Source organism: Apostichopus japonicus, chromosome 19, assembly GCF_037975245.1.
Source record: "Apostichopus japonicus isolate 1M-3 chromosome 19, ASM3797524v1, whole genome shotgun sequence".
Taxonomy (NCBI): Eukaryota; Metazoa; Echinodermata; class Holothuroidea; order Aspidochirotida; family Stichopodidae; genus Apostichopus; species Apostichopus japonicus.
In genome coordinates this window covers 6,167,266-6,192,722 of record NC_092579.1, presented here as the reverse complement: position 1 = coordinate 6,192,722, position 25,457 = coordinate 6,167,266, and the positions used below count along the sequence as shown (strand labels likewise).

Below are 25,457 nucleotides of genomic sequence, written 5' to 3'. Positions count from 1 at the left end.
AACAACAAGGAATTTACATGGAATTTCTTCCCAACGTTTTCAAGGTTTAATATCCATGCTTGTCACTTCCGCAAATACAGGGATGTAATTCAGTTAGCATAAACTCGCTGTATGTTTTAAGTATTCAGTTTGCATAAATTTAAGTTAATGTATTCAGTTTGCATAAATTTAAATAAGCTCAATATACACATTATGAATTACAAACTTTGTAATCTAAGAAGACATAATGACAATGTATTCACATGTACAGACTTTATTTGGCTATCTAAAAGTAGATGCCACTTTGCCATTCAATAACAAACCGGAAAAGTCTCTTCAAGTTTATCATATGATGTTTTTTTATTATTTAACTTTCACTTTTTATTGGAGAACAGTTCTTGTTGCCATTTAACACACTTCAGTATACCTACAATACTGTACTGTACCTTGTAGTACACATGCTTAGTACAGTTCTTCATAAATGCTGACACATTCCAGCATAGCAATTTGGACAAAACCTTCGGAGGGCAAAACAACTTCCTGGATTATGAATCGAAACAAAACGGTGAGAAGGAAGTCAACGGCTAAAATACTACCAAGAAGATTCTAACTAATCATCGGTCGCTCAATTACTTTTTCCGCGATCGAGTTCCTCCAGGTGAGACACTTCTTTCCAGGACAATTATCTCAGCGGTGCGGCTAGAATTACCCATGAGTTTCAACGTAACATCAAGATATGATCGGTTAAAGAAATTGATAAAATAAACTTCACTGTGTTCAATAACGTAAAAAAACGTAGTAAATAATAAATAATTTATAATTAATAATTTATAAATAATAAATCATTAATAAAATTATTGTTATTTTTTTTGTAAGTGTATTTTGTATTGAGTGTAGAATCACAACAAATAATTAATAAATTAATAAAAATTAATAGTTTTAATAATTAATATAATTTATTAAAAGTTTAAGAAATTTAATCAATATTTCTTGAGTATATATAAATTTAATCTTGGGTATAAATTTCCTTGATATTTGTCAAACAATGCTCACCAAACAGTTCAGACTGAATCTCTGGCGTGAGAATGTTCTTTGGTTGTTTGGCCCTTGAACGAAATCAGCCTGGGGTTATTATTAGGTTTGTTTTGGATAACGATATTTGTGGGAGATGGTTTGGACCGCAAGATTAAATTATTAAAGCATATTTTGACTTGATGAGTATTAAATAGAATGAGTGGCTTATACTATGTAAACTTCTTGTCAGGCTCAAAGAAAGAAATCAGAAAAAAATAAGTGGCAACAAGAGTTTTAATTGCAATAAATGAAAGTTGTGGGATCCTGAACAGATTCAGAGACTGGAAAAAATGACTTAAAAGAGACTTAAAAAGGAAACACTAATGCAAATGAATTTGTAGCTTCAGCCCCGAAACAAGAACACAAGCTTGTTATATGATTCATTTAAGATTCAGTGTCCACCATAGACTTTTATTTTATTTTGTCTTTTGAAGGGAGGAGCCGATGAAACAACTTTCTTTTCGTACTTAGGGGACAAAGTTTAGACTTTAAATGTGATAATTACAATCCTGCAAATCTGCCAGGTTGCAGAAGTTATAAAATCAAGATTTCAAGATTCTATTCAATGAATTGAAGAAATAAAAGTACACACTTGATTTAAGAGCCACTCTACCGTGGAGAGCAACTGTAGAAGCATGTCAATTACTGTTTATTACCATTTAGTAATTACCGTTGAAGTAGTACTCACTTTCAGACGCTTTTCCTGGAGGTAATTTTCCTTTTTGAAACACTTTGAGCAAACTTGACAAACAACACAATTAATTAATTGTATCCTGTCATTACCATCAACCATTGTCCATTAGTCGATTAACGAAAGGAACCGATGGCCATACATGTACTGTACGTGTAAACTGAAAGCACGGATTGTCTATGTCCCATTAATAAACGAATACATTCTTTCGAACTTCAGGGCAAGAGAGGGCGGGGCTTGACTTGGTTTAACTCAACGAGCATGTACCCCAAATATGACAGTTTATCTACTGTAACTTAACATAAATAGATATTCTATATACACTTAGTCTACAATATACGTGTATAACTATAGGAACTTCTGATAGAGCATATTAAGTGGACTATATTCAGTAGCCAGGTCAGGCCAGATGAGCGATGTCACCGCGCCCATTTTTGGTGTCTCCATTTTTCTAAAGTATGTTGCTGAATGATAATATTGTTATTCTCTATCCCACATTTCCCTGTGTTCCCTGATTGAGTGACCCAGGGACCTAAGGGTCTAAGTCCCTCCCACCTCCCTCCCATGTCCCACCTCCCGCCCCCTCCCGACTCCCTCCCGACCCCCTCCCGCCTAACTCCTGCCTAACCTGCACTCGTCAGGAGTTACAAACATATTGTTAATTTTGAAGAGCCTCGAAAAAAATCCAAACATGGGTCTTTCATATTTAATGATAGCTCTATGAAGGTGGTTTGTCACATTTAATAACATGTATAAAACAGAAAGAAATATACCATATTGGAAACTGCGATTGCAGCATTTTACTCACGATCCTGAACACTTGACAGTTTATTTTCATATGTATACTTTATACTAGCAGTCCACTTATATTGTTTGCCTTGCGGTCATAGACTAACTAAATTTGTCGTCGGACGACCACAGCTAAATGACAAGCAATCTATTTACAGTGAAATAAAAAAGGACTCATACTTTAACACCTTTATAAATAGGAATTTCAGAATGTCCTGACCCTATGTACGAATCCTATTATCCTACAATTAATGCGACTATGCGAGGAACATTTGCACACCATGCCTCTCTCACCATGCCTCCCTCCTCTTCTTTTTCTCCTGTCAACTCTTTTCTCCTGTTTTCTCATAAACGCAGCTATTTGGAATTCACTGCTCTTGTTAGGCTATCCAGTAGCTTCTCAATAATCAGGTTCTCATTCCAAAGAATGACATATTTGGCCAAAATCTTTCAAATCTTTCAAATTTTCTTTTCATTTTATGGATTACTAATGCTTGAATATTAAATAAAGCATCTGGGTGCCAACAAAGTTGTGAACTTGATGAAATCCTTACATTACTTGCATATAATTACTGTACCTTTCATTTGGTGCAAAATCTATGTGTGAGTATTAATTGCAAAAAATGTCTGTATTAATTGAAAACATTCTTTTTGGAATAGTTCTCTTTAGGTAAATGTGAAATTTACAGACCAAATGCACCATTAAATCGACAATTATATTCCTTCTACAGGGAGAAAGCAAAAAAGCTGACATACACTAGCTACTGTATATGTTGGAACAAGAAACCAACAGCATATATGCATATTGTTGAACACTGTAGTATGGGCTTACTGTACTATGTACACGCAGTCTCTCTTTTAAGAACTAAAGACCCAAACTACAGTGTGTGTCAATACTAAGTGTACTGTAACCATTGACTTGCGTTCACAGTGTAACAGCAACACAGACCCTATACAAAATGTTAACACCCTACCACTCCACAACAACCCACTCAACTTTTTCACAAACTACTTTTGTGATCATGTTGGTTTTGAATTGAGGCCAGTGTCAAAACACCCCTTCAGCATAAAAAACAAACATTGAATATAAATTTGGAACCAAACTCAAGCACAGAGCTTTGTAATTTGTAGATATATCACAAAGTCAAATGTCCGACTAAGCCATTTTTTAATGGCAATCACTTCTTCGTTAGTTTACAGCTAATCTATAGCATACAGTGAAGTGTACAGTACCATGATGCAAAATATCTGTAAATAAATGCATGGGTTTATGACGTATTTCAATTTAATAATATAACCATTTCAAAAGATGCCGACTGCTATTAGCAGCTATAAACTGTACATTGTCTGTTCAGTTAGATGAATGCAATCAAGCATGCAACGACAGTATGCAAGTAAAGAATGGAGTTGAGACCTCAAACACGTTTTGAGGTCTGTACAGACAAACCACCACTGTTAACCTCATTTCTATTCTACACTATAGACAGTTTACTACCCCACCACCGCACCAGTCTCGCTAACAGTTTTATACAGTAGTAGTCTTTATCCATCTTTAAGCATATAATAATAATAAGTACCATATATTATCATTTTATCATGAAATAATGTTTTCCTGTTATGTTAAATGTTAAACATGTTATCCTGTAATATGAAATAAAACATGCTCAAGAGCACTGTACAGAAGAACCAATATATACCTGGAATATAAAATTTACCAAACTTAAGAAACCCTAAAAGTAATAACAACAGCAATAAAAGTAAAAAATGATATGATATGTTAAAAGAAAACCGCAAACTCAACCATCACGTTTACTGTAGTTCAAATATGATATTTATGAACAATTCTCCAAGAAAAAAATATGTATAAGCAAGATCTTGACTTGTTTGGGAGACAAATTGTAGAATCTTAAAAATTTGTTTCATGGAGTTGCCTTATATTCAATCGGTGGCATCATAGTGCCACAAGAAGGCAAAACCCTTTTAACACTTTCTCAATGAACTATGATATGAAACTGTAACAATTATAGTTTGGACATAATAACACTTGGTCAGCGAATCATTTAAGATCAGAGTAGGACTTAGGTTTAGTCGTTTACCAGAGGACACACAGTATTTTGGAGAAATTTTAAAAAAAATTGAGAGGCACTCATTTAGGGAGTACTTGACCATTTATCCCTCCCCCACCCCCCCTCCGTGACATCTGACCTCCTTCCCACCCCCCAGTAGAGGTTGAATAAATACTAATTCCACATTCAGGCAGGAAAAACACACTTATAATGAAACATCAATGGCGATAAAATTCAAAATTTTATGTTTCTAATAGTGTTTCAGTTTCAGTATACTTCAGTATAAAGTTTGACAAATTTATAATTTATAGGAAGCTTAGAATTTGAAATTCAGAGAGGATGTATAACCCATAAATATGTTATTTCTGCTAACAAGGAAATATGGTATATAGGATTCAAAATGAGCTAAAATTGTTCCATGCAGAAACTCCATGAAGAACTGTTCTAGTTTTGAATTGTGAAGGGTTTTTCCAATCATCCAGAATGTTCAGAAAAACAGATACTGTACATCAAACCGTTGAAGCCAAAACAAAGCCCCAGTCTCCAAAGCCATAAATTGTCATATAATCTACAGCAATGTTCATCTGTCAAATTTGAATGTTTAACAGACACTCCTAAAACCATTGAGAATATACTCAAAGTACATGTACATAATCTTGAGCAGATATATAGCGCTGGTGTGGCAGTAATGAGTGTCCGGGCGTCCGTAGGACACTTATTACTAGGAAATAGTGTCTCATTTGCGTGAATAGTGTCTCACGGACACTTTCCCTTGCTTTCTACGCCACCGTGGAAAGTGTCCGGGTTCTCTTCAAAGAGCTTTAACGTGGTTCTGTTGAGTGACAAACAATTCTGGCCCTATCTACGTTCCCTTATTACTTAAAAGGAGGTAATTTACTAGCGAAGACCAGGTTGACAATGTTATATATCGGTCAGCATGCACACTCAAAACTCGGTTAAAGTATAAATAATACTTCGAGTGTCGACTGTTGTGGGAAGAGGCGGCAAAATGTTATTATTATCATGGAGACTACACTCCAGAGGGACGCTGTCCGCTCTATTTCGATCGTCGACTGTCAGAAGGCTGCATAATGAATGTTAAACTTATCTTCCGAACTAAGTAGTCATGTCTGTCTGAGATCTGCTGCTTATCAATCGTTACTACCATTAGGGTAGTTGTTTGGAAGGTCGGAATTTCTAAACGTTGGAGAAAGATCAACCATGTAGGTCGAAGGTAAATGTATTTTAACCGATACGCGGCGGCGATAGTTCCCTGCCATCCGGAGCATGGAGGTCAAATCCGGGGTCAGAGCAGGGAGTTGTTATTGAAAAACTCCCTGGTCAGAGTTAATATATTTTATTCAGTACGCGGGAAATGTGGAAATCTCCCGCTCTACGTTCTAGGTGTGATATGCGTATTTGCATTCTACTGTAAAATGTATACTGCTGTTTACTCAGTGAAGTAAGCCGAATGTGCCGTCTACGTCGTTACATGTCGCAGGCCCAAAATTTCTTAGTAGCTGCATATATGCACGCACAGTAATTGCATTAAGAGTTGAGACCGTTAACTTACTTAGCCCGATCTGATATTACAAGATGACTTCTCCTGACCTGGATACCGATGACGAGTAGGCCTACATTATCATTGGAAAATATCTTTCGTCAGGACTGTACCCTGAAAGGTTTACGATAAATCTAGAAAGATCGATAAGGGGAAGATCGAAGAGTTTCAGACTGACGGGAGATGCCGATCTAGTTTACGTCGGCCCACATGGCAACGAAGATAGGCCCTTGGCCAAACTTCCCACAAAATTAAAGCTTACAAGAAGGGTTTGGCGGTAAGTGTATTATTTGTTTATTTGTATAAAACTTTTAGGAATTATTTCCACTGAAGAAAATGATTCCATAGATATGCATATAACTTGAACTAAGTGCATTGGCCATTTGGGCCTTGCAGATTATAGGTATATTTTATTATTTGTAATCACCTAAGAGTAGAACTGAAAAGTCTAAACTTTATTAGTGTTAGAGAATATCGTGATGCATAATTAGTCGGCAAGACACGAATAGTATTAGGCTACTATAGGCTAGCCTACTGTAGCCTAGCTATAGGAGTAGGACTTCGAGAGTTAACCCTATTTGCAAATAATTTGCTTTATTCAAATTCAAGCCACTCCGATTGGCAATCTCTGAAATAAAGCCTACTTGGTATAATTTTTGTTACTCTGGTAGCTGCTAAAACTCCCAGATCAGCTGTCAGTTACATATCAGCTGTGTATTGTGTACCCATGCTACCATGAGTATACAAGCTTTTAATTTCAATAATGATTATGTGTTTGAAATTGCTAGGCTAGGTTAAAAAAAAAAGAAATCTTCAGGATAGGACTTTTCAGATTTTCTGAAAGATATGTCCTGGGATTAGTCCCCTTACTAGTTAAAACACAAGGTAGCAAGGGAGAGGGGGGGGGGTCCCTGTCTTGTCCATTTGGAGGATCAATTAAATTAATGAGTGTTACTTTATTATCTCTTTCTTTTTAGAGGTTTTCCCATATTTTTTTAATATATTGGTGCCGGGATGTGCACAGACACTGCAGCAGGTCGAATATATGCTATAGGTAATCAGTTGGCCACCTGCCCATCACTTCATTGTCAGAAGGTTAGCTGTGTTGGCTAATAATTTTTAATAAGTTTAATGGGCCTCTTTGCTGGTGATATTTTAATTATGCAAACATGTACATGGTTATGGTATGAATATTCATTAAACATTCTTCCACAGTAATTAAGGTTGTTAATATATGCACAAAACAATGATGCAATTAAATTAGTGCAGGTTAAACCATGGAGCTATAAACCTGGGATTATAGCTCCATGGACCAAGTTTATATCATTTATATTAAATTTGCAATGTATTATCACATGTAGACACTGCTTGGTGATATACTGTAGTATTGCTAGAATAGTGACCAGAATGGACCTAAAAAACTAATATAGGCCTAGTGTAATCTCTTTCACAAATTTGAGGGTGGGTGAATAAATTTCTATTCAGGAGGATAGCTGGTTGTTGAGAGAAACAATTGAAAAAAGAGCAAATAAAAATGCACAAAAATTTGCTTTTGTTTTATCCCACATGTTATCATGAACTTATTTGACCAAATGATAGGAGTATTTTGGTATAAGACCCTAATTTGAAAGAAAGGGATCTGAGAAGGTGGCTAAATCAATAGAAATATCAGGTTCATTTCAATTTCTGTAAGAGTCCTTGTAGGACACAAGTGGTGACAATTTCACCACCTAAGTATTATTTTCATCTGCATTTCAGCAGGAGGCACATGTACACCTGATTTTGATGAAATCTGCAATGGAAGTTGTGTAACATGTTTTTTTTTTCAAATACCTATCCTAGCTCATAGGCCTTACATGTTAATGGAATACATATGGACCACCTTATGCGTTCAGCTTATTAATGCTAGGCCTGGGTCGAAAATACTGTTCACAAGCAGCACAGTTATCACTAAATCACTTTGTTTTTTGTCATCTAAAAGCAATATTTGTTTGCATGATTGTAACTGCAATGTCATTCACCATATGCATAGTTATCAACCGATGCTTAAAGTTTGCATCCCTTTGTTGGCCAGTGCAAGAGTATAAGGAGTATGTGTGGAGATTGTCCAGAGAATGAAAGATCTAGCTCATTCATTTGTTCTTAAAGTTATAATTTACTAAGCATATATTAAAGATGATCATGATGGTGGTACATTCAGTAGACTTAATGACTCGCAGTACTGTCGGGAATTTTCATGTACTGCAGCCATAAACACAAATTTCGCTAAGAACACATTTTGGTATTTTTTTTTAGCTGCGTATAATTAAAGCAACAGGAAAACCTTTACATAGGACTTCATAATTATCTTATATGAATTTCAAAATGAAAAGAAAACTGAATTGTGATATGAAGCAAGAATGACACATGAACATAACAGAGTTCAGTAGTTGAATTGTTGTCATAAAGAAGTATCCGAGAAAATGTCCTAGGTAGTACATTCATATGCAGTTCATAACTAAAGTACAAACAGAGCCATAGCCTTTTGTCCAAAATTCATCCCCAATGAACCCATATGCTTATTTCAACATCTATTATTTAAGTAAAATTTGCTACTTTTTAATAACTAAGAAGTCTTTCCTTCCATATACTGTAACCCTACAGTGTGAATTTCTGTCATTAATATAAAAAAATTCTGCAAATTCCCTTCAAAGATTAATTTGTAACATTTCTAAATGCTTACAATATCATGTTTATAGATACCAAGGTATAGGTTGTACCAATGTATGCTTCCTACATCAGTTAGCTGTAACCCTGTCATCTCACTGACAGATTCCAAGGCAATTTTCTGACTAACTATTAATCACTCATCCAGGTACTTATACATCTGTTCCCCCCCCCCCCCACCCCACATTGAAAGGTGATGAAAATGGTTACCAGGCCTATGATAGTCCCTAGTGACAATTACCATCTAGGTTGTCAGCTAGATCACTGCATGTGACTTGCATCTCACTTCAGAGATTTCCCATTGGACTTCCATATAACAGCTGGGTTTGACAAGTCAGTAAGTAATAGGTTTGGTAATGAAGAAAAAAAATGGTAACAGAGTCTTCCAGTGTGAGTTACAATAAAAAAAATAAAAAAAATTGAATGTTTAGCATTTTACAAAACTCAGATATAAATCACTTGAACATCAGTTCGTATGATTAGATTGTGTATGGTTCTGAATGCCATTTTACTTCTTTTTTTAGATGGGTGTGGATATGATTGGACCCCTTCCAGAGACCATCAATGGAAATAAGTACATCATATAAACCCTATGTGACTATTTTTCAAAATGGCCAGAGGCTGTTGCTGTACAGAAACAAAACAGCAAAAACTGTTGCAAACTTTCTGTTTGAAACCATGGCCAGGTAAATATCCATCTACTTTTGTTTCTACTTTACATGGAATTAGTTATGCAGACCTGCATTTGCACTGTTTTAACTGTGACCCAGAAAGCGGCCAAATGGTTACAGGAATTTATAGAAGTTGTTTCTTAAGTTAATGTCAATGAAATGTTAGTGGGATATGGTCAGTGCTTTTAACTTACTTTTTTATTAAAATCAGTGCTGAAATGATTTCCTGATTAAACCATGTAGCCATTCTGCAGATGCCAGTAGTTCATTACATTACTCGTAATCAATACTTTAACAATAGTTATTTAAATGTTTCCATTTATTTAGATTTGGGTGCATGAAAATTGTCATCTCAGACCAGAGAGGAGAATTTGTTAATGCTCTGAACAAGTCCCTGTTTGACATGATAGGGGTAGACCACAGAGAATCCTCTAGCTACCACCCACAGACCAATGGGCTTGATGAAAGATTCAACCAAACTCTGCAAAGGTCACTCATCAAGGTTGTCAATGAAAACCAACATGACTGAGATGAAATGCTGTCTTCAATTCTCATGGGGTACCATACAGCCAAACATGGTTCAATAGGTCTTTCACCTTTTGCTGTGATGTTTGGAAGGTTTGTAATAATTTAAACCTGCCATTGCTGAATAGAGATTTAAATTTGCTAAGGCCATATACAGAGAAAAAGCAATCAGGGATAAGAGAGTTTGGACAAATCTTGCATAGCTACACCAGTCCTCTGTACGATAAAATCTAATTTGACACATCCCAGGTCCTGGGAAAAAACGCTAAATAGACGACCATCAATAACCCAATTTAAGTTATAATATCTAAACAAATAAATATTAACCCTGTATATGGTACACTCTGCAGCAAGTACAAAATATGAACATTCATTAAACTGTAAATGCATGCCCATTAACTTAAAAGATACATGCAATTAATGCCACTGACATTGGTTTTGTTTTTCATATACTATATATTTATCATAATTGACTGGTATGCAAGTTGGACCTATAACAGCACAGAATATATATAAGGGTTTTATATTTGTGCTGGTTTGAGTATGTGATGTGACTCAAATTTCTGGTTCAATGGTCTTAATAGTGAAAATAAAATATATAAAAATTTATTTATTCTTCAGTCAACAAAGTGTTGTGAATAATTGAATGTTAATTTATCTTCATATATCCAGAGAGCCATTGCGACCAGTCGACATTGAAGACAACATTGTCCAACCAGAAGCTCCTACTACAGACTGCAGCGATGTACAGCGGGAGAGGGTTTTTCAACTCATGTCACAGTCGCGGGACATAATCAAAGGTGTTGTGAAAGAAAATATTGGCAAAGCCAAGAACGGTAAAAAAAGAATTTGGATAATAGGCACCAAAAAAGGTAATTATATAATGCTATGTTGTACATTGAAGTTGTAATTAAATGAATGGCAACATATGCATTGTATTATGATGTTTACGTATATCTGCTGGATTTTATTTTATTCAGAGCTTCGAAGTTGGTTCCAGTGTTCTCATACGGAATGCTAGGAAGGATGCCCGAAGAGGAGGGAAGCTCGAAAACTCTTGGCTAATTGGGCCGTATGAAGTGAATTGGCTGTGAATGAGAAAGTACTGTGCACACTTATTAACAGTACCACAGGCCTTCCTCAGAAGAAGAAATTCAATTCAATATTACTTAAAGAATTTTGCACAAGTAAGATTTCTTTGCAGTATTTTTTTTTGGGGGGGGGTGGGGGAGGAGGAGGATTGGCATGATTCCTCCAGAATTTCCTTAAAAATAATCAGCAACTTAATCAGTTCTGAGTATTTGCTGGCTTATGTGAGGGTAAAGTGCTGTAGCTGTCTTCACACAATAAATCGGTTTCGACTTAATGGCCTAACAAATTAACCATTATTGCCAACAATAATAAAGACGGGAATAAGTTAATTAGAAGAAAACTTCAGTTTCCTGACAATTGTTTTCAGAAATTAAATTTCATTTGTTTTAGTTTTGAGAAGATAATTTTATGTGATGTCAGTTTGAAACTCTGCAATTTAATGTTCAACTTCTGAAGAGCAGCTTTCCTGGCTTTGATAATAATCGTAACCTATTCATTCATGCTGGCGTGTGTGTGCGTGTCTTTGTAACGCCCACATTGTAAAAATCGAAGCTTAGATTGATCCCATAGTTTGTGCAAAAGAGTACATTGTTGAGTACAAGAAGCGTATTGTATTGTTTGAGGTCAAAGGTCATTCGGGTCAAATTGTGAAACCTTGTAAACATGGTATATCAATATTGGAAGCTTGGGCAGATCTCGTACTTGGTAAGATAGTGCATAACATTGAGTAAAAGAAACTGTTTGATTTTGTCGGAGGTCATAAAGGTCATTTGAAGTCAAAAAATGCCAAACAGTTACCTCACTCCCCTCTAACCTGTCCCTACACTAACGCACCTTTCTAAACATAATATTTCAGAAGCTTGGAACGATCGCATATATGATATGTAATTGTACCACATTGAGTACAGAAGCCTAATGTTGTGGGCCGAGGTCATAGGCGTACGGGACCATTTTAGTTTGGGGGGGGCAGAAAGTTTTGTGCCCGAAAGTTCCCGTGACACTATCTAAGCGGAGCGCCACCATCGGTTGGCGCGTAGCGTACAAGAAAATTGTTGGCAAAAAAAGCCTCTCAGATTGCCGGAAACGGCACATCTGAGGCCTTGCAAGTTGCATATAAACATTCTTTATTTTATAATCTCAAATTTTAGAAATTTACACTTCCCCAAAAATTTGGCAAATTAGAAGAAGAAAAAATGGTTACATCACTTTGAAGAGGAAAAATAGGACAGTATATTTTTTAAGCTCATATTTAGTTACCGTATTTATTATTTTAACACAGTACTCAGCTACATCCAGAAAAACATACATTGTTCAACGACACGTAGGCGGGATAATGTCGCTGTGTCGGGTGAGACAGCAATTTGTCTCATAAAACAGTATAAAATGTAACAAAGAGTATGATAAACCTGTACTTCTAGGCTTGTAGGCACTCCCCCCCCCCCCCCCAGCATGAAAAAGAAAAATGTTTCTTATATACACTCATGTCGAAGATGTCCAGGTATACAGTTGACTAGTTAGAAAAAAAAATTGATCGCGCAAAAAGCGTGGTAGCCCACGTGAGCTGTGCTTACGGTGGTGCTACAGGGAAATATTCGGGCATCATGATGCTAAATAAAGAAAATCAATGAATTGTCGGGCAAAAATTTGAAAAAGATTTGGGCAAGCTACTGCACATTTATATATATATATATATATATATATATATATATATATATATATATTTATATATATATATATATATATATATATATATATATATATATATATTTATATATATATATATATATATATATATATATATATTTATATATATATATATATATATATATATATATATATATATATATATATATATATATATATATATATATATATATATATATATATATATATATATATATATATATATAGTTTCTCTTCTTAGGCTGCCCGAATTTTTCAGGACTTTTGCCCGAATTTCTTGTCCTCTGGAAATTTGTTTTTTAAGACTCCCCCCAGGCCTATTTTTACAATTCATGGTTAAGTAAGTTTCCAGTGTGCTATGATTGTGTTCTTTGCTTTGATTCAACAGAGATCTGTTTGCAACAGTTTTTTCTTCAAATTCCACGAAGCAGTTGTATGACCAATTGAAGAAACTCAAAAAGTTTGAAGTACAGTAAGTGTTAAATATTTCATTAAAGTGGGATTATATGCACTCCATAATCATGCAGTTACTGATACCAACCTAAGTGGTATACATTGGCAGTTACAAGCAAAATTTTGTAGTGCTTAAGCAACTCTCAAAATTCAAGCAGAAACAAATATTGATTAATATTAATGATAAAGGTGCTCTACCTGTTACCTATCATCATCGCTCGGCCAAACGCTTTTAGATGTTTCGCTACTTGTTGCAAACTTTTGTTGTGCTATATAGTAATGATATGTATACTTTCAATGGTTAAGCACTGCATTTAAAGGAACTTTTTATTGAAAAATGGGATCCAGTCCTTCTGGTCATATCATTGTTTGTAAGTTTATCGCCCTAAGCCTTGCCTTGTCATGAATTTTACTTTCTGTGATTGAGTGCTTGAACTGTTGGCCCGTCCTGCCAGAAAATTTGAATCTAACACTGACTTACGTCGAGACGTGACCTTAGTGCTGCACATAGGTCACACTTGATCAGATCTCACTCTTAGCTTGGCCTTGATACAATACACAGGAATGCGTACAGACTTCAATAGGCTATCAACTTGCCATACTGTATATCTGAATGCTCGCATGCTCAAGGAGGATCAGATCCCACACTTGGGGGTTCAAGTTGCTATACTCTGAATAATCGCATGCTTAAGGAGGATCAAGCAGACCCCACAAATGAGATGATCAACTTGCTAGTCTGAATCTCACATGCTCAAGTAGGACGAGACGTACAAGGGCGATCAACTTGCTATAGTTTGCATTCTCGCATGCTCAAGGATGATCAGACCCTACAATTTGGGTGATCAACGTCCTATCGTATAAATTATTGCATGGTTAAGGAGGATCAGACCCACAAGGGCAAACAACATGCTAGTCTGAATATACTCCATACATGCTCACGGTGGATCAGACCCACAATTGGGGGATCAATTTGCTACAGTCTGAATGCTCGCATGCTCATGGAGGATCAGATCTGCATTTGTGGCAATAAACAATATTGCTAGTCTGAATGCTTCACCTTGTTATTACCGAATGCTGCAACATACATTAATTTGAAGTACCCATTCGTAATGATTGCTGAAATCATGTTTTCACAGTAATATTTATTTCTATTTAATTTCTGTAACTTTGAAGCAATGCTTACTATTCATGCGTCCTTTTCTGCAGGCTGAATTACCTCAATGACGTTCTTGTCTCTCATGCTGTGGACCATCTCTACCACCTTGTCACAGGTTGCACCGAAACAGAAGCTGAAGCAGCCTGTAGTCAACTGCGCAAAAGCTTACCAAAGTAATGATCCTGATGCACAATTATCTTTTCAATATGATATGTGGTGTAAACATGCATTTTTTTAGCTTGAATGTGGTTACTTATTAACTTCTCTATTCAGTCAATAATTTTAAACTTTTATGTATAGGTATAGGTTGGTGCCAAGGGTCAGAGCATTTCACCAGGATAGGAAGGGAGGCTATCCAAGCTGAATATGATGAGGTTGGAGATGATCAGGTGTTTGAGTATACAACGAGTGGTTAAGACAAGAACTTGATAATTTATGATAAAAAGGTTTCTTTCTTTCATGCATATCATTATTGTTTGTCCCCCCACCCCCACTGATAGACAATTCCAGAAAAAAAAATCCCGCTTAAAGTTTAAGTATGTCTATATGTGCAACATAGATTAAAAACAGCAAGCAACAAGAAAAACAAAGCATAAATGCCGTCAGACAGCACTTTTTGGAACCGGCAATAAGTGTCCTTATATTAAGCAATATTTAATTCACACATTCCCTCTGTTCAAACCACACTAGATTGGTTTCAATTCAATTCATAACCCCCCCCCCCCCTCTCACACACACACTTCCTCCCCTCCATATATATCAAAGGGTCTGTTTTTCTCCCCCTGGCAAGGAGGAAAATGTGCACACAATTAGTATACTGAATAGAATTAGTATTTCTATTATCTTATTATGCATTTAGTAATGGCATTGTAAGGTTGAATCAAGAGCAATGTTCCCAGAGAACTCCAGTCAGAATGATGGTATAAGTAAATCCTGGGATTGTTTTTGTTGATTGTGAAGTTCAAAGGACTCTAAGGTGACAAAATTCTAACAAAAGTCTCACATAACAAGCATATATTTTACCACACGTGGAAATTAAGTTGTTCTATTGGTAGTTGTAATCTATAAACTCATGTGTCACATCCAGGACAGTAAATGGCAGTTAGTTCGTCTTTCTTCAGGTAAATGGAATTTTTACATTCACCATCTAATTTTTTAAATTCTGTTCTGCTATGCTTTGCTTTGGTCACACAAATAGGTACTAATTAACAGAAAACTGGCTAAAACAAGCAGAACAATTATCTTTCCAAGATGAGGGAAGCCAGCTCACTTGATATAGCATACATTCATTGTTAGTTCTAAGCATAAACCTCGAGTCGTGACGGTATGGGTTAGAAAAAAATGATTTGTCATATTGCGTCATCTCAATATCAATGCTTAATTTGTTGCTGATTTAATAAAGGTATGCGTTAATACTTGTGTGTGCGGTATGACACCTGGCTTCAAACACGCTATCTTTGGAAGGGAAGCTTGGAAAATGTAAGATTTGGTATGTATGTGAATCATATTGATTATATCCTGTATTTTTTGGGGTGGATGTCAAAGGGTAAACAGGGTTCAAGTTGTGAAAACCTTGTAAAAATTATAAGTTCAAGAAAGGAAGCTGAACAGATATCATATTTAGTCTGTAAGTATACCACATGGCTAAAAGAGGCCTTTGTTATTGTGGAGATTAACAGTGGTCAAATTTTGTAAACCTTTAAAACTTGATATCTCAAGATGAGGAAGCTGGAAGAAATCTCATATTTACTGTTTTATGTATCACATTGAGTGAGTACAAGCAGGCTATCAGTGGTCATTTGTGTCAGCATCTGTCATTGTGAATATACTGTTTGTCACTTCTTGCTGTATTACTAAAGATCAAGTGTGTCAGTATGTCATAGAAACCACAGTCTGGTTTTTGCATACATGCTACTTGACAGCTGTCCTCATATGCCATTCAAGTATATCAAGGCAAGTAACAACTGGGATATAGTTTCTTTATCTGTGATGCATTATGTAGTTGTTGCAACTGAATAACCGTTTTCGTGGAAAAGGTCTTGTATCATGTAAGTTAACTAAAATCTCAATTAAAGATGCGGAAGTAGAACGCACTCATCATACAGTATATCTAGGTGTTTGTATTGATGACAAACTAAGTTTCACTTGTCATATAAGCAGAATACTTAAACGGGTGTACTTCATAGTCTCAACTCTATCGTATATAGTTCCATATTTTCATGTTGATGTAAGGAAAAGAGTTTTTACTGCCAATATCTTACCACACCTAATATATGCTGTTTCTGCTTGGTATCACTTTTTACTAATTAAAGATAATAAGAGAATTTTTTTTTTTAAAGTATTGTTCTAGAATTTTTAATATAGATTTTAACTTTCTTATGAGTACTATAAACAATGCTGCCAAAAATGAGTTCATTAGAAGTGTAAATTGCATACAGAGAAATGACAGACATTCTTTGCATACCAAACTTAACTCTCTACTTCGAGAAACTACTAGGTATAATCTGAGAAACAAAGCAATAACATCAAAATTCAGAATTAATGTGTATAGATAGTTTTATTTATCTTGCTGCTATTTTATTTACAAAATGGTAATCTGGATAATTTATTGTAGACAGCTGCACTTGTACGTTTTGTATATATATGTGTGTATATGTATGCGTGTGTATATGTGTGTATGTATGTGTATATATGTGTATTTTTATTTTCAGTGTTGACTGGCCTTGGATGCTCCCCAGTAAAGGATTCAGGTGATTATACTGTTGACTGTGTCAAGACCAAACTTTTAGTGCAAAAGAATATTTATTTTATGTCAAAGGAAAAGGTGGGCCAAATATGTAGACAAAAGCAAGAGAAATGTTAACTGATACCAAGTTGTGTGAATTGTGTACAAATATGATCTTACTGGCTTCAGCTTGCATTTCCCAATTAGCCCTAATTGATTTTTTTTTCTTTTCCAACATTTGAACAATAGTCATTGAGATACTTTGACTAACACTAAACAATCTGAGTGTAGTAGAACTGGTTCTCACACAGCCTCCTTTCCCAGTATTTATGTTAAGCCTGATACTTAGTGTGACCAGCAGCATGTCATTTGAAGGTAGTCTGTGTAGGCCCCAAAGTTGTATTGTGACATCAAGAAGTACTTTCCTTGAGGTCTTTATAATCTCCAAATTTTTCTCAGACATTTTAAAAGAACATGCAAAAGGACAATGTCCCAGTGAGGTAAATTTCCTACAGGTGGTACAAAAACAGTTTAATAATTTTGACCATAGGTGACCATATTTTAGTATCTGGCATATTTGAAGCCAATGCAACATAACTTTCAGCTGATTTTTGTTGAAAATAATTGATATAGCTTAGAGGCCTTTATGCCCATTAACAATACATCGTAGCAACAAACGTTTTTGGTGTTTATCATGGTGAGATATTCGTTTGGAAATACCTTCTAATGAATAATGCAATATATCATGATTCGATGGTTGACATGTCATGAACACACGAAAACACCCTACACAAACCCTCTGCTCCTATACCATATGATTTTATATTGCTTCCCAAGTACCATTTCTAACCAGCTAGGCATTGCCCAATCTTAAAATATATCACATGAAAAGGAATTCCCAAGTATTTTCACCATAGTTAACATTCACAGCCTGTCTATAATTGGATTAACAATAGTCTACCTTTAATTGATTGCCTGACCAACAAATACTGCTAGGCTACAACTGTGGACGCCAAAGCATGGTTTACTTTGATTTATGTAACCTTTTTTTCCCATGTGAATGTCATTTTGTCTTGAGATCGCCAAGATTTCAAAAGTTTCTAGATGTGAGGCTATCTGTTATTGTCAATGGTTGTCAAGCATTAGTATTAAAAGTAGAAGGGAAATTGGATGATTTTTATAAAACAAAGTATTTGAAACAGCTTGTACTAAAAATAAAGAAACAGATACAGTTGTTCTATGTCACAATAGACGTAGGATGTTGCACGAGTCTTGCAGCACTTTTGTCATTTTTTAGAAATGTATTTATCTTATGCAGCAGAGAACATGAAGGAGAATTAAATTTGCAATAAATTTTAAATTAAATTGATATTTCCATTCATTTGTGTCTGTCCAAATAGTATCATGCAAGAAATCAATGACCATATATGAGCCATTCATCATGTAGCGAAATTGGTCTAAAGTTCCTCTATAAATCCTGCCATTAAGAAACGCAATTAAGATGAAAAGGCATACTCCAAAGAAGCCTTGCTGTCCTGTTGTTTTTGCACTACGTTTCCATACAGAAGAGCTTGTAGGACACATTTATCCGTGCTATTCTCTCATCCTGTCCGCGCGGACAGAAAATCACCACACACGGACGTTTTTTCCTAGTTAATAGTGTCCGTCCGGACAGATAATACTGTCCGCCGGACACAATTCCCCCCGAGAAAGTTGTCCTACGGACACAATTCCCGTGGAATAGTGTCCGTGAGACGCCCGGACACTATTCCCTGTCACACTGGCAGAGATAAAACTATATTAAGTGCATGATCAATGGCTTTCAAATGTGTCTGAACTTTAGACCTCACAGCTCAATGTAACCTTGGTTATGTAGAGTGTTGCATATCTTGCAAATTTGGCATCCCTTGGTTTACAATGTTCGCTAATTATGTACATTTCTCTTTACACTGGTTTAATAGAGCTGGGAGGCTGCATTGTCAGTGAGAGTCCTTGATGCACTTAATAGGGTGACTCAAAGTGCATGAAGAAATGGGTGAATATAATTATGTAATGTATTCTGAATATATATTCTGAATATATATTGAATGTAATTTATTCTCATATATGTTGTGTCTGCAGTTTTGTGGTTTACCAAGTATGCTTCCCTGAAAAAACACTGTTTAAAGATGATATGGTAGTGTATACAAAACCTATTATATCTGCATAATTTGTGTGGCAACTAGCCCATGTTTGTGATGCATATTACCATGCGATACCCAAGAAAGAATCCAATGGAATTGAAGAAGAGTGAAGCTATAATTTTTGCTTTTCTTTATATTTGAAATATATTGTAGTACTTACAGTATGCATCTGGCAATGAGTTTAACAGAATGGATGTCAATCAGGGCATTTCAGTTGAAAGTGTCTTGGTTTTTCTAAATTACAATATTTCGACCATTTTAATATATTCATGTGCAGAGGCAAATAAAATTTCTCAAAAAGATGAAATACTTTCAACAGAGATGATTGACAGGTTACAAGCTAGCATTCTTTGTGTACCAGGTCTCCAATGATAAATCAATAACAAGATGCCGTACTGTAAGTAACGATCTTGCAGCATATCTTCCCTGATGACAACTCAGACCGCCTACAGTCACACTTTCTAGACTAATTAAAAGTTAAACTAGTCACAATAGTTTACATTCTCAAGCAACCATATCTTGAGTTAGCGACAAGATAATGAGATGAGGTTTTCATGTAACAATACGGAATGTTTTTCTTTAAATATAAGCCCTACATTGTCTGTTGGGAGGTCCCTTTCATATATATATAGGTATGAGCCTGGGGTAAAAAAAAATCACGGAACTTTGCAAAAATTGCAGTATAGGCTCCAGTTTGCGTATGATACAGTGTGTTAGGATAATAGTTTTTGTCCCGAGGTAGAAAAGAATCATGGATATTCCGCGAATTCGCGGAAAAAGCTCATGCCTGTATATATACCTTACTGGCAAAATGACATCATAGAATCAGTTACAAGTGACAACATCCAGACACGACATTAACTGTGAAAGTAGGATATCTCAACAAAAAAAAGGATCTAGATTTCTCTTCTAACAGTTGCTGTTTGGGAGAATAAATCACCCCAAAGATTTCTATCATAACGTACATGTTTGCTAAAGATGATCGTTGGGTTTGATCTTCTTTATATTAATGAATATTGCTCACTTAACCCACAGTAAAGTACAGTAACAGTAGCCTAACCGAAGCCTACAGTAACAAAATGACCGACCAAATAGATCACACATGTATACATAGACATACATACAGTATATATGATGAAATGAATGAATACAGCATTTATCAGTTTTAATTGTAAGCGATGTAGAAACAGGAAATAAAGAGCCCACTGGAGACTGTTAAGACACATCACTGGCAAGAAGCCCTTTATTGATGAATGTTCCTATACAATCTCTAAATGGGTTGCGTTTCAGCACTTCACTCTAGAGGTATTCATAAAACATATGATTCATGCCTTCATAAAGAGCCAACTAGAGCCATGGTAATACACATCATTGGCAAGAAGCCCTTTATTGATGAATGTTCCTATAAAACATCTAAATGGGTTGCGTTTCAGCAGTTCACTCTAGAGGTATTCATAAAACATATGATTCATGCCTTCATAAAGAGCCAACTAGAGCCATGGTAAGATACATCATTGGCATGAAGCCCTTTATTGATGAATGTTCCTATAAAACATCTAAATGGGTTGCGTTTCAGCAGTTCACTCTAGAGGTATTCATAAAACATATGATTCATACCTTCATAAAGAGCCAACTAGAGACATGGTAAGATACATCATTGGCATGAAGCCCTTTATTGATGAATGTTCCTATAAAACATCTAAATGGGTTGCGTTTCAGCAGTTCACTCTAGAGGTATTCATAAAACATATGATTCATACCTTCATAAAGAGCCAACTAGAGACATGGTAAGATACATCACTGGCAAGAAGCCCTTTATTGATGAATGTTCCTATACAATCTCTAAAAGGGTTGCCTTTCAGCACTTCACTAGAGGTATTCATAAAACATGATTCATACCTTCATAAAAGAGCCAACTAGAGATATGGTAAGACACATCATTGGCAAGAAGCCCTTTCTTGATAAATGTTTCTGTACAATCTCTAAAAGGGTTGCATTTTCAGCACTTCACTAGAGTCTAGATGTGTTCATAAAACATAAGATTACTACCTTCATATACAAGACACATCATTGACAAGAAGCCCTTTACCGATAAATGTTTCTGTACAATCTCTAAAAGGGTTGTGTTTCAGCACTTCACTAGAGGTATTCATTAAACATAAGATTACTACCTTCATAAAAGAGCCAACTAGAGACATGGTAATACACATCATTGGCAAGAAGCCCTTTATTGATGAATGTTCCTATACAATCTATAAAAGGGTTGCATTTCAGCACTTCACTAGAGTCTAGAGGTATTCATAAAACATAAGATTACTACCTTCATATGATTACATTTTACAGTAGTGTACACAGTGATGTTACATGTGGGCCATAGGTTATAATGTATAGGTTGGATGACAAACATGCAGTAAAAGTCAGAATCTACTAGTTTAGAATCACATGTGAAGCCAAAAATGAATGAAATGATATAATGAAGCCAAAAAAAGGACATTAATGACTTCTATTCCATAGTCAATTATATCTTGCCGGTGGTAGTAATAATTTCTAGTCTGAACAAGTAAGCTTTATGTTTCTATGCAATCTCTAAAAGGATTGTATTTCAGCCCTTTATTAGATATATTCATTTTACATATAATTATACCTGCACATGGTCATGTTGCAGTATACATGGCCATAGATCCAAAGTTGTATACATACAGGTTGGGTGACACACAAACAAACAGTAAAATACAGTACATAATAGTTTAGAATAACATTAAAGATGAAGGAATTATGAAGCCAAAACAAGGGCATGATGTATGTAAATAAACATTTTATTCCATAGTAAATTGTATCTTGCCATTGGGAGTTACAATTTCTACAGATTACAGGGAACTGAACAATTTATCCAGTATCGCATCACAAAATGCTATGCAAAACTGGGCAAACTGCTATACAAGTGCAACGATGTGTACCAGGTTTCATTGCACAGTAACGATACTACTTTATGTGGTATAAAGTTCTTCAAAACTGTTTCCAAAGGTGCTGCACAAACTTTGAATGTTCAGTAAATTAATCCCTACTATTAACAGTTAGCTGAAACCCATGTGGAGTATATAAGCCAATGATGGCTTTCTTCGCGAGTTCTGTATAAATGCAGGAGAATCTAAAATACATGCATACAAATTCATACATACAGTACATATTAATACTGTACATGGCAGTCAGATACAGCCCTTCATGGTAAATACCTGTACCTAGTTTGTAGTTTGTACTGTGGCTAGTGCACTACATTCTGCTATACTCTGCAACATTGTTTACACCACAAATGGCCTGTACAATATATACATAGTATTGTAGTTAGGAGTAGACAGTATAGGACTTAGTCACCTACAGTATCAAAACAACTTCAATGGCAACCCATTTATGTTAGTTCAACTTTGTTCATGATTCAAATTAAGCCAAGACATTCCCCTGATAGTGTACTGTACAGTGAATGTAATTTATAAGCAAGCGCTCTCTCTAATAATTTGCGATGCCACCGAAGGAAGTGCAAATTGAGTTTAGCCAGACTCAGCAACGCAGGGGGTACACAGAGATGAACGAGGAAGCAGCTTGTCTAGCCTTGTGCATACGATCTTACATCTTCTACAACATCATGCCTCAATAGTTTGAGTAAATACTCCATTTCCCATTTTACAATACTATATCTAGAGAACCCAAGAGCCCTTCACGGGCTCAATGAGGTCTGAGTGGCAGCCTGCAGGTACCTGTATATTGCTGGTAATGTATGTATGTATGTATGTATGTATGTATGTATGTATGTATATGTATGTATGTATGTATATTAGATCCTCCTGCAAGCAGTAACTCGCGAAAAAGCCTCATAGGCTTATCAAAGCCGCAAGCTGACCGAAGTCAGTCTCTTACATTCATATTTAACGTCCATAATTATGAATTGTTAATTGTCAACAACTCTGTAACTGGACGACATACATTAATCTGGGAGTGACTCGAACCGGGGACCTTATGATTGAAAGGCGCCGGCGTAATGAATGCATGTACGCATACATGTGGAAATGAAGTACGTAGTACTGTGTGTGAGAGAGAAACTGACACCGATGTACAACTTGTAATTCCATTGTGCAAAGAAAGTGAAAATAAAAACAAATTAAGGCGTTCACTCAGCAATGTCAAGTACTTCCCACATCAGAATGGCAGTTTCTAACAAATAGCAAATAGCATGATATAGGCTACTAAGTATATATACATGTATGCTTTTAAGTACAGTATGTCCAGTAGCATACAAAATTCTTACTTGCAAAGGTACAAGAGCTGGCATAACCTAAGCTTTATATAATTTTTCTGTTATCCTGCATATTTTCAGAGGAATACTTTCTGAATTTTTTAGGTTAATGAACTGTTTATACAAAAATATATATTTCTATGTACAAAAACATGCTAGATGTGAACCATTTTATATGGCTTGGCTATGCTTTGAGATACTGTACATGATTAATCATACCAATTGGCACAGCAAATCAGATGGGAGTGAGCTAGGCTTTATGGGATGTAGTCAAATTTTCATTGGCTACATTGTTGTGAGCATGGACCCACATCATCAGTGATATTTTCACCTACCCAATGTACATGTGCTATCTAACAGACTTCAGTGTGAACTCTCAGCTCACCAATTTGGTTTAAAAACTATGACAGGTTCAAATAACCCATACCAAGTCTTATCCCATCTGGAGAGATCTTTCACACCCCCCCTCCCCCCTCACATTCCTAAAAATTGTAGTTAATTAAGTGTAATGGAGAAAAAGGGAGAAAGAGGGACATACAGTGTTCATCAAGAACTTTCCGTCCAAAAATCAAAATACCCACAGAAACCTGAAATATGTGCCCTTACTCATTTGTATCCATTTGCAACAAGCTGGTTCCAACAATCATTCATAGTCCAAGTTGCTTATGCCAGAGTATTAAAATTTACACACAGTGCTGAGGTCAATCTGTTAATACTGTGCATATCATATAGGCCTATGGTGATAAAGATTTTGCAGTTACACTAGGCTTACCTACCATAATTTAGGTCACAATGTTAGAAGTCTTACTCTTAGGCCAAAGTTACACTAGCTTTGGTTTGGATATTGTATTTGTGAGTTGGCATACAGCTTTAATTTTATGTAGAGGCCCTACCATGCTCACTTTAGTACAAAAAGTAATATATGCTATTACAGTACTAATCTAGCTCAATACATGCTAATGATAGTCTAGGCTTTATGCTAAATCAGATGTCTCTCCTTTGGTCTAACTTACAGTTAATAAAGAACATAATGCTGGTAAGAGCATATCAAACTTGAAAGTTATGTTTAGGTTTACAAGTTACATCATCCATTGGTTGTATTGTTTTGACTTACCTTCCCAGGGCCTGATTGCCCAAAACTTTCATCCGATTTATTTGTTTAATCATGGTTGAAGTTGTATTTTTCTTCACGATGTTGACTTCATTTGAAACTGGTAATAATCCGGTCGTGCACAGTTTATTGTCATATACATACAGAGGTGAGGTTAAAATCCTTATTTTTTCTGTATATTGTTGTGTCTCGATTGCATTGCAACTTCCACAGCTGATGTATACATCACTTAGTTTCAATTACTACGTTAGCCTAGGTCAACTTAGCAATAATAGCACAGGTAGGCTTTTTGATGTCCTAACAGCACACCATTACTTCTCTTCAGCTACCGTTCAACGACAAAGTGCAACCAGTTCTCACAAATTTGTCTTATGTTTGCCGATGCGAAGATTTAACTCGACCCAGTCGAAGTTCTTGTTATTCCTGAAAACTTAGACCAAGTCATCAGGTGGCGATTTTATGTTGTTACTGTAGTCCAATGTACAACCTGTTCGCCATTTGTGATAAAATTAGGGCAGCGCATGCGGAAGTAGTTAGACTTCTGCAGTAAATCATGAGATTCGATATGTGGTAAGCGCCCTCAATTTTAAAGTTGTTGCGATATGACACCTGGGCACCAAATGTGGTTGAAAAGACGGGTAAAACAATAATAGTTATCACCAGGGCGGCAGAGCGGCGAAGGGTCCACAGAAATAACACTTTTC

General features: G+C 35.8%; 1 protein-coding gene and 1 long non-coding RNA gene across 2 annotated transcripts in view; one reads left to right on the top strand and one right to left on the bottom strand.

The window, feature by feature from the left end:
- LOC139960193 (rho GTPase-activating protein 17-like) overlaps positions 1 to 25,276 on the bottom strand; it is a 94,657-nt gene extending 69,381 nt beyond the window's left edge. The window contains exon 1 of the mRNA XM_071958377.1: positions 24,757 to 25,276. Coding sequence (XP_071814478.1) covers positions 24,757 to 24,809 — 53 coding nt within the window. The 5' untranslated portion in view covers positions 24,810 to 25,276. The remainder of the gene's footprint in view (positions 1 to 24,756) is intronic.
- Positions 6,718 to 15,820, top strand: LOC139960202 (uncharacterized). The gene is made up of 7 exons (XR_011790415.1): positions 6,718 to 7,255; positions 9,391 to 9,552; positions 9,865 to 10,155; positions 10,735 to 10,934; positions 11,043 to 11,249; positions 13,226 to 13,309; positions 14,497 to 15,820. It is a non-coding gene; the product is annotated as an uncharacterized lncRNA (long non-coding RNA).
- Positions 25,277 to 25,457: the final 181 nt, after the last annotated feature.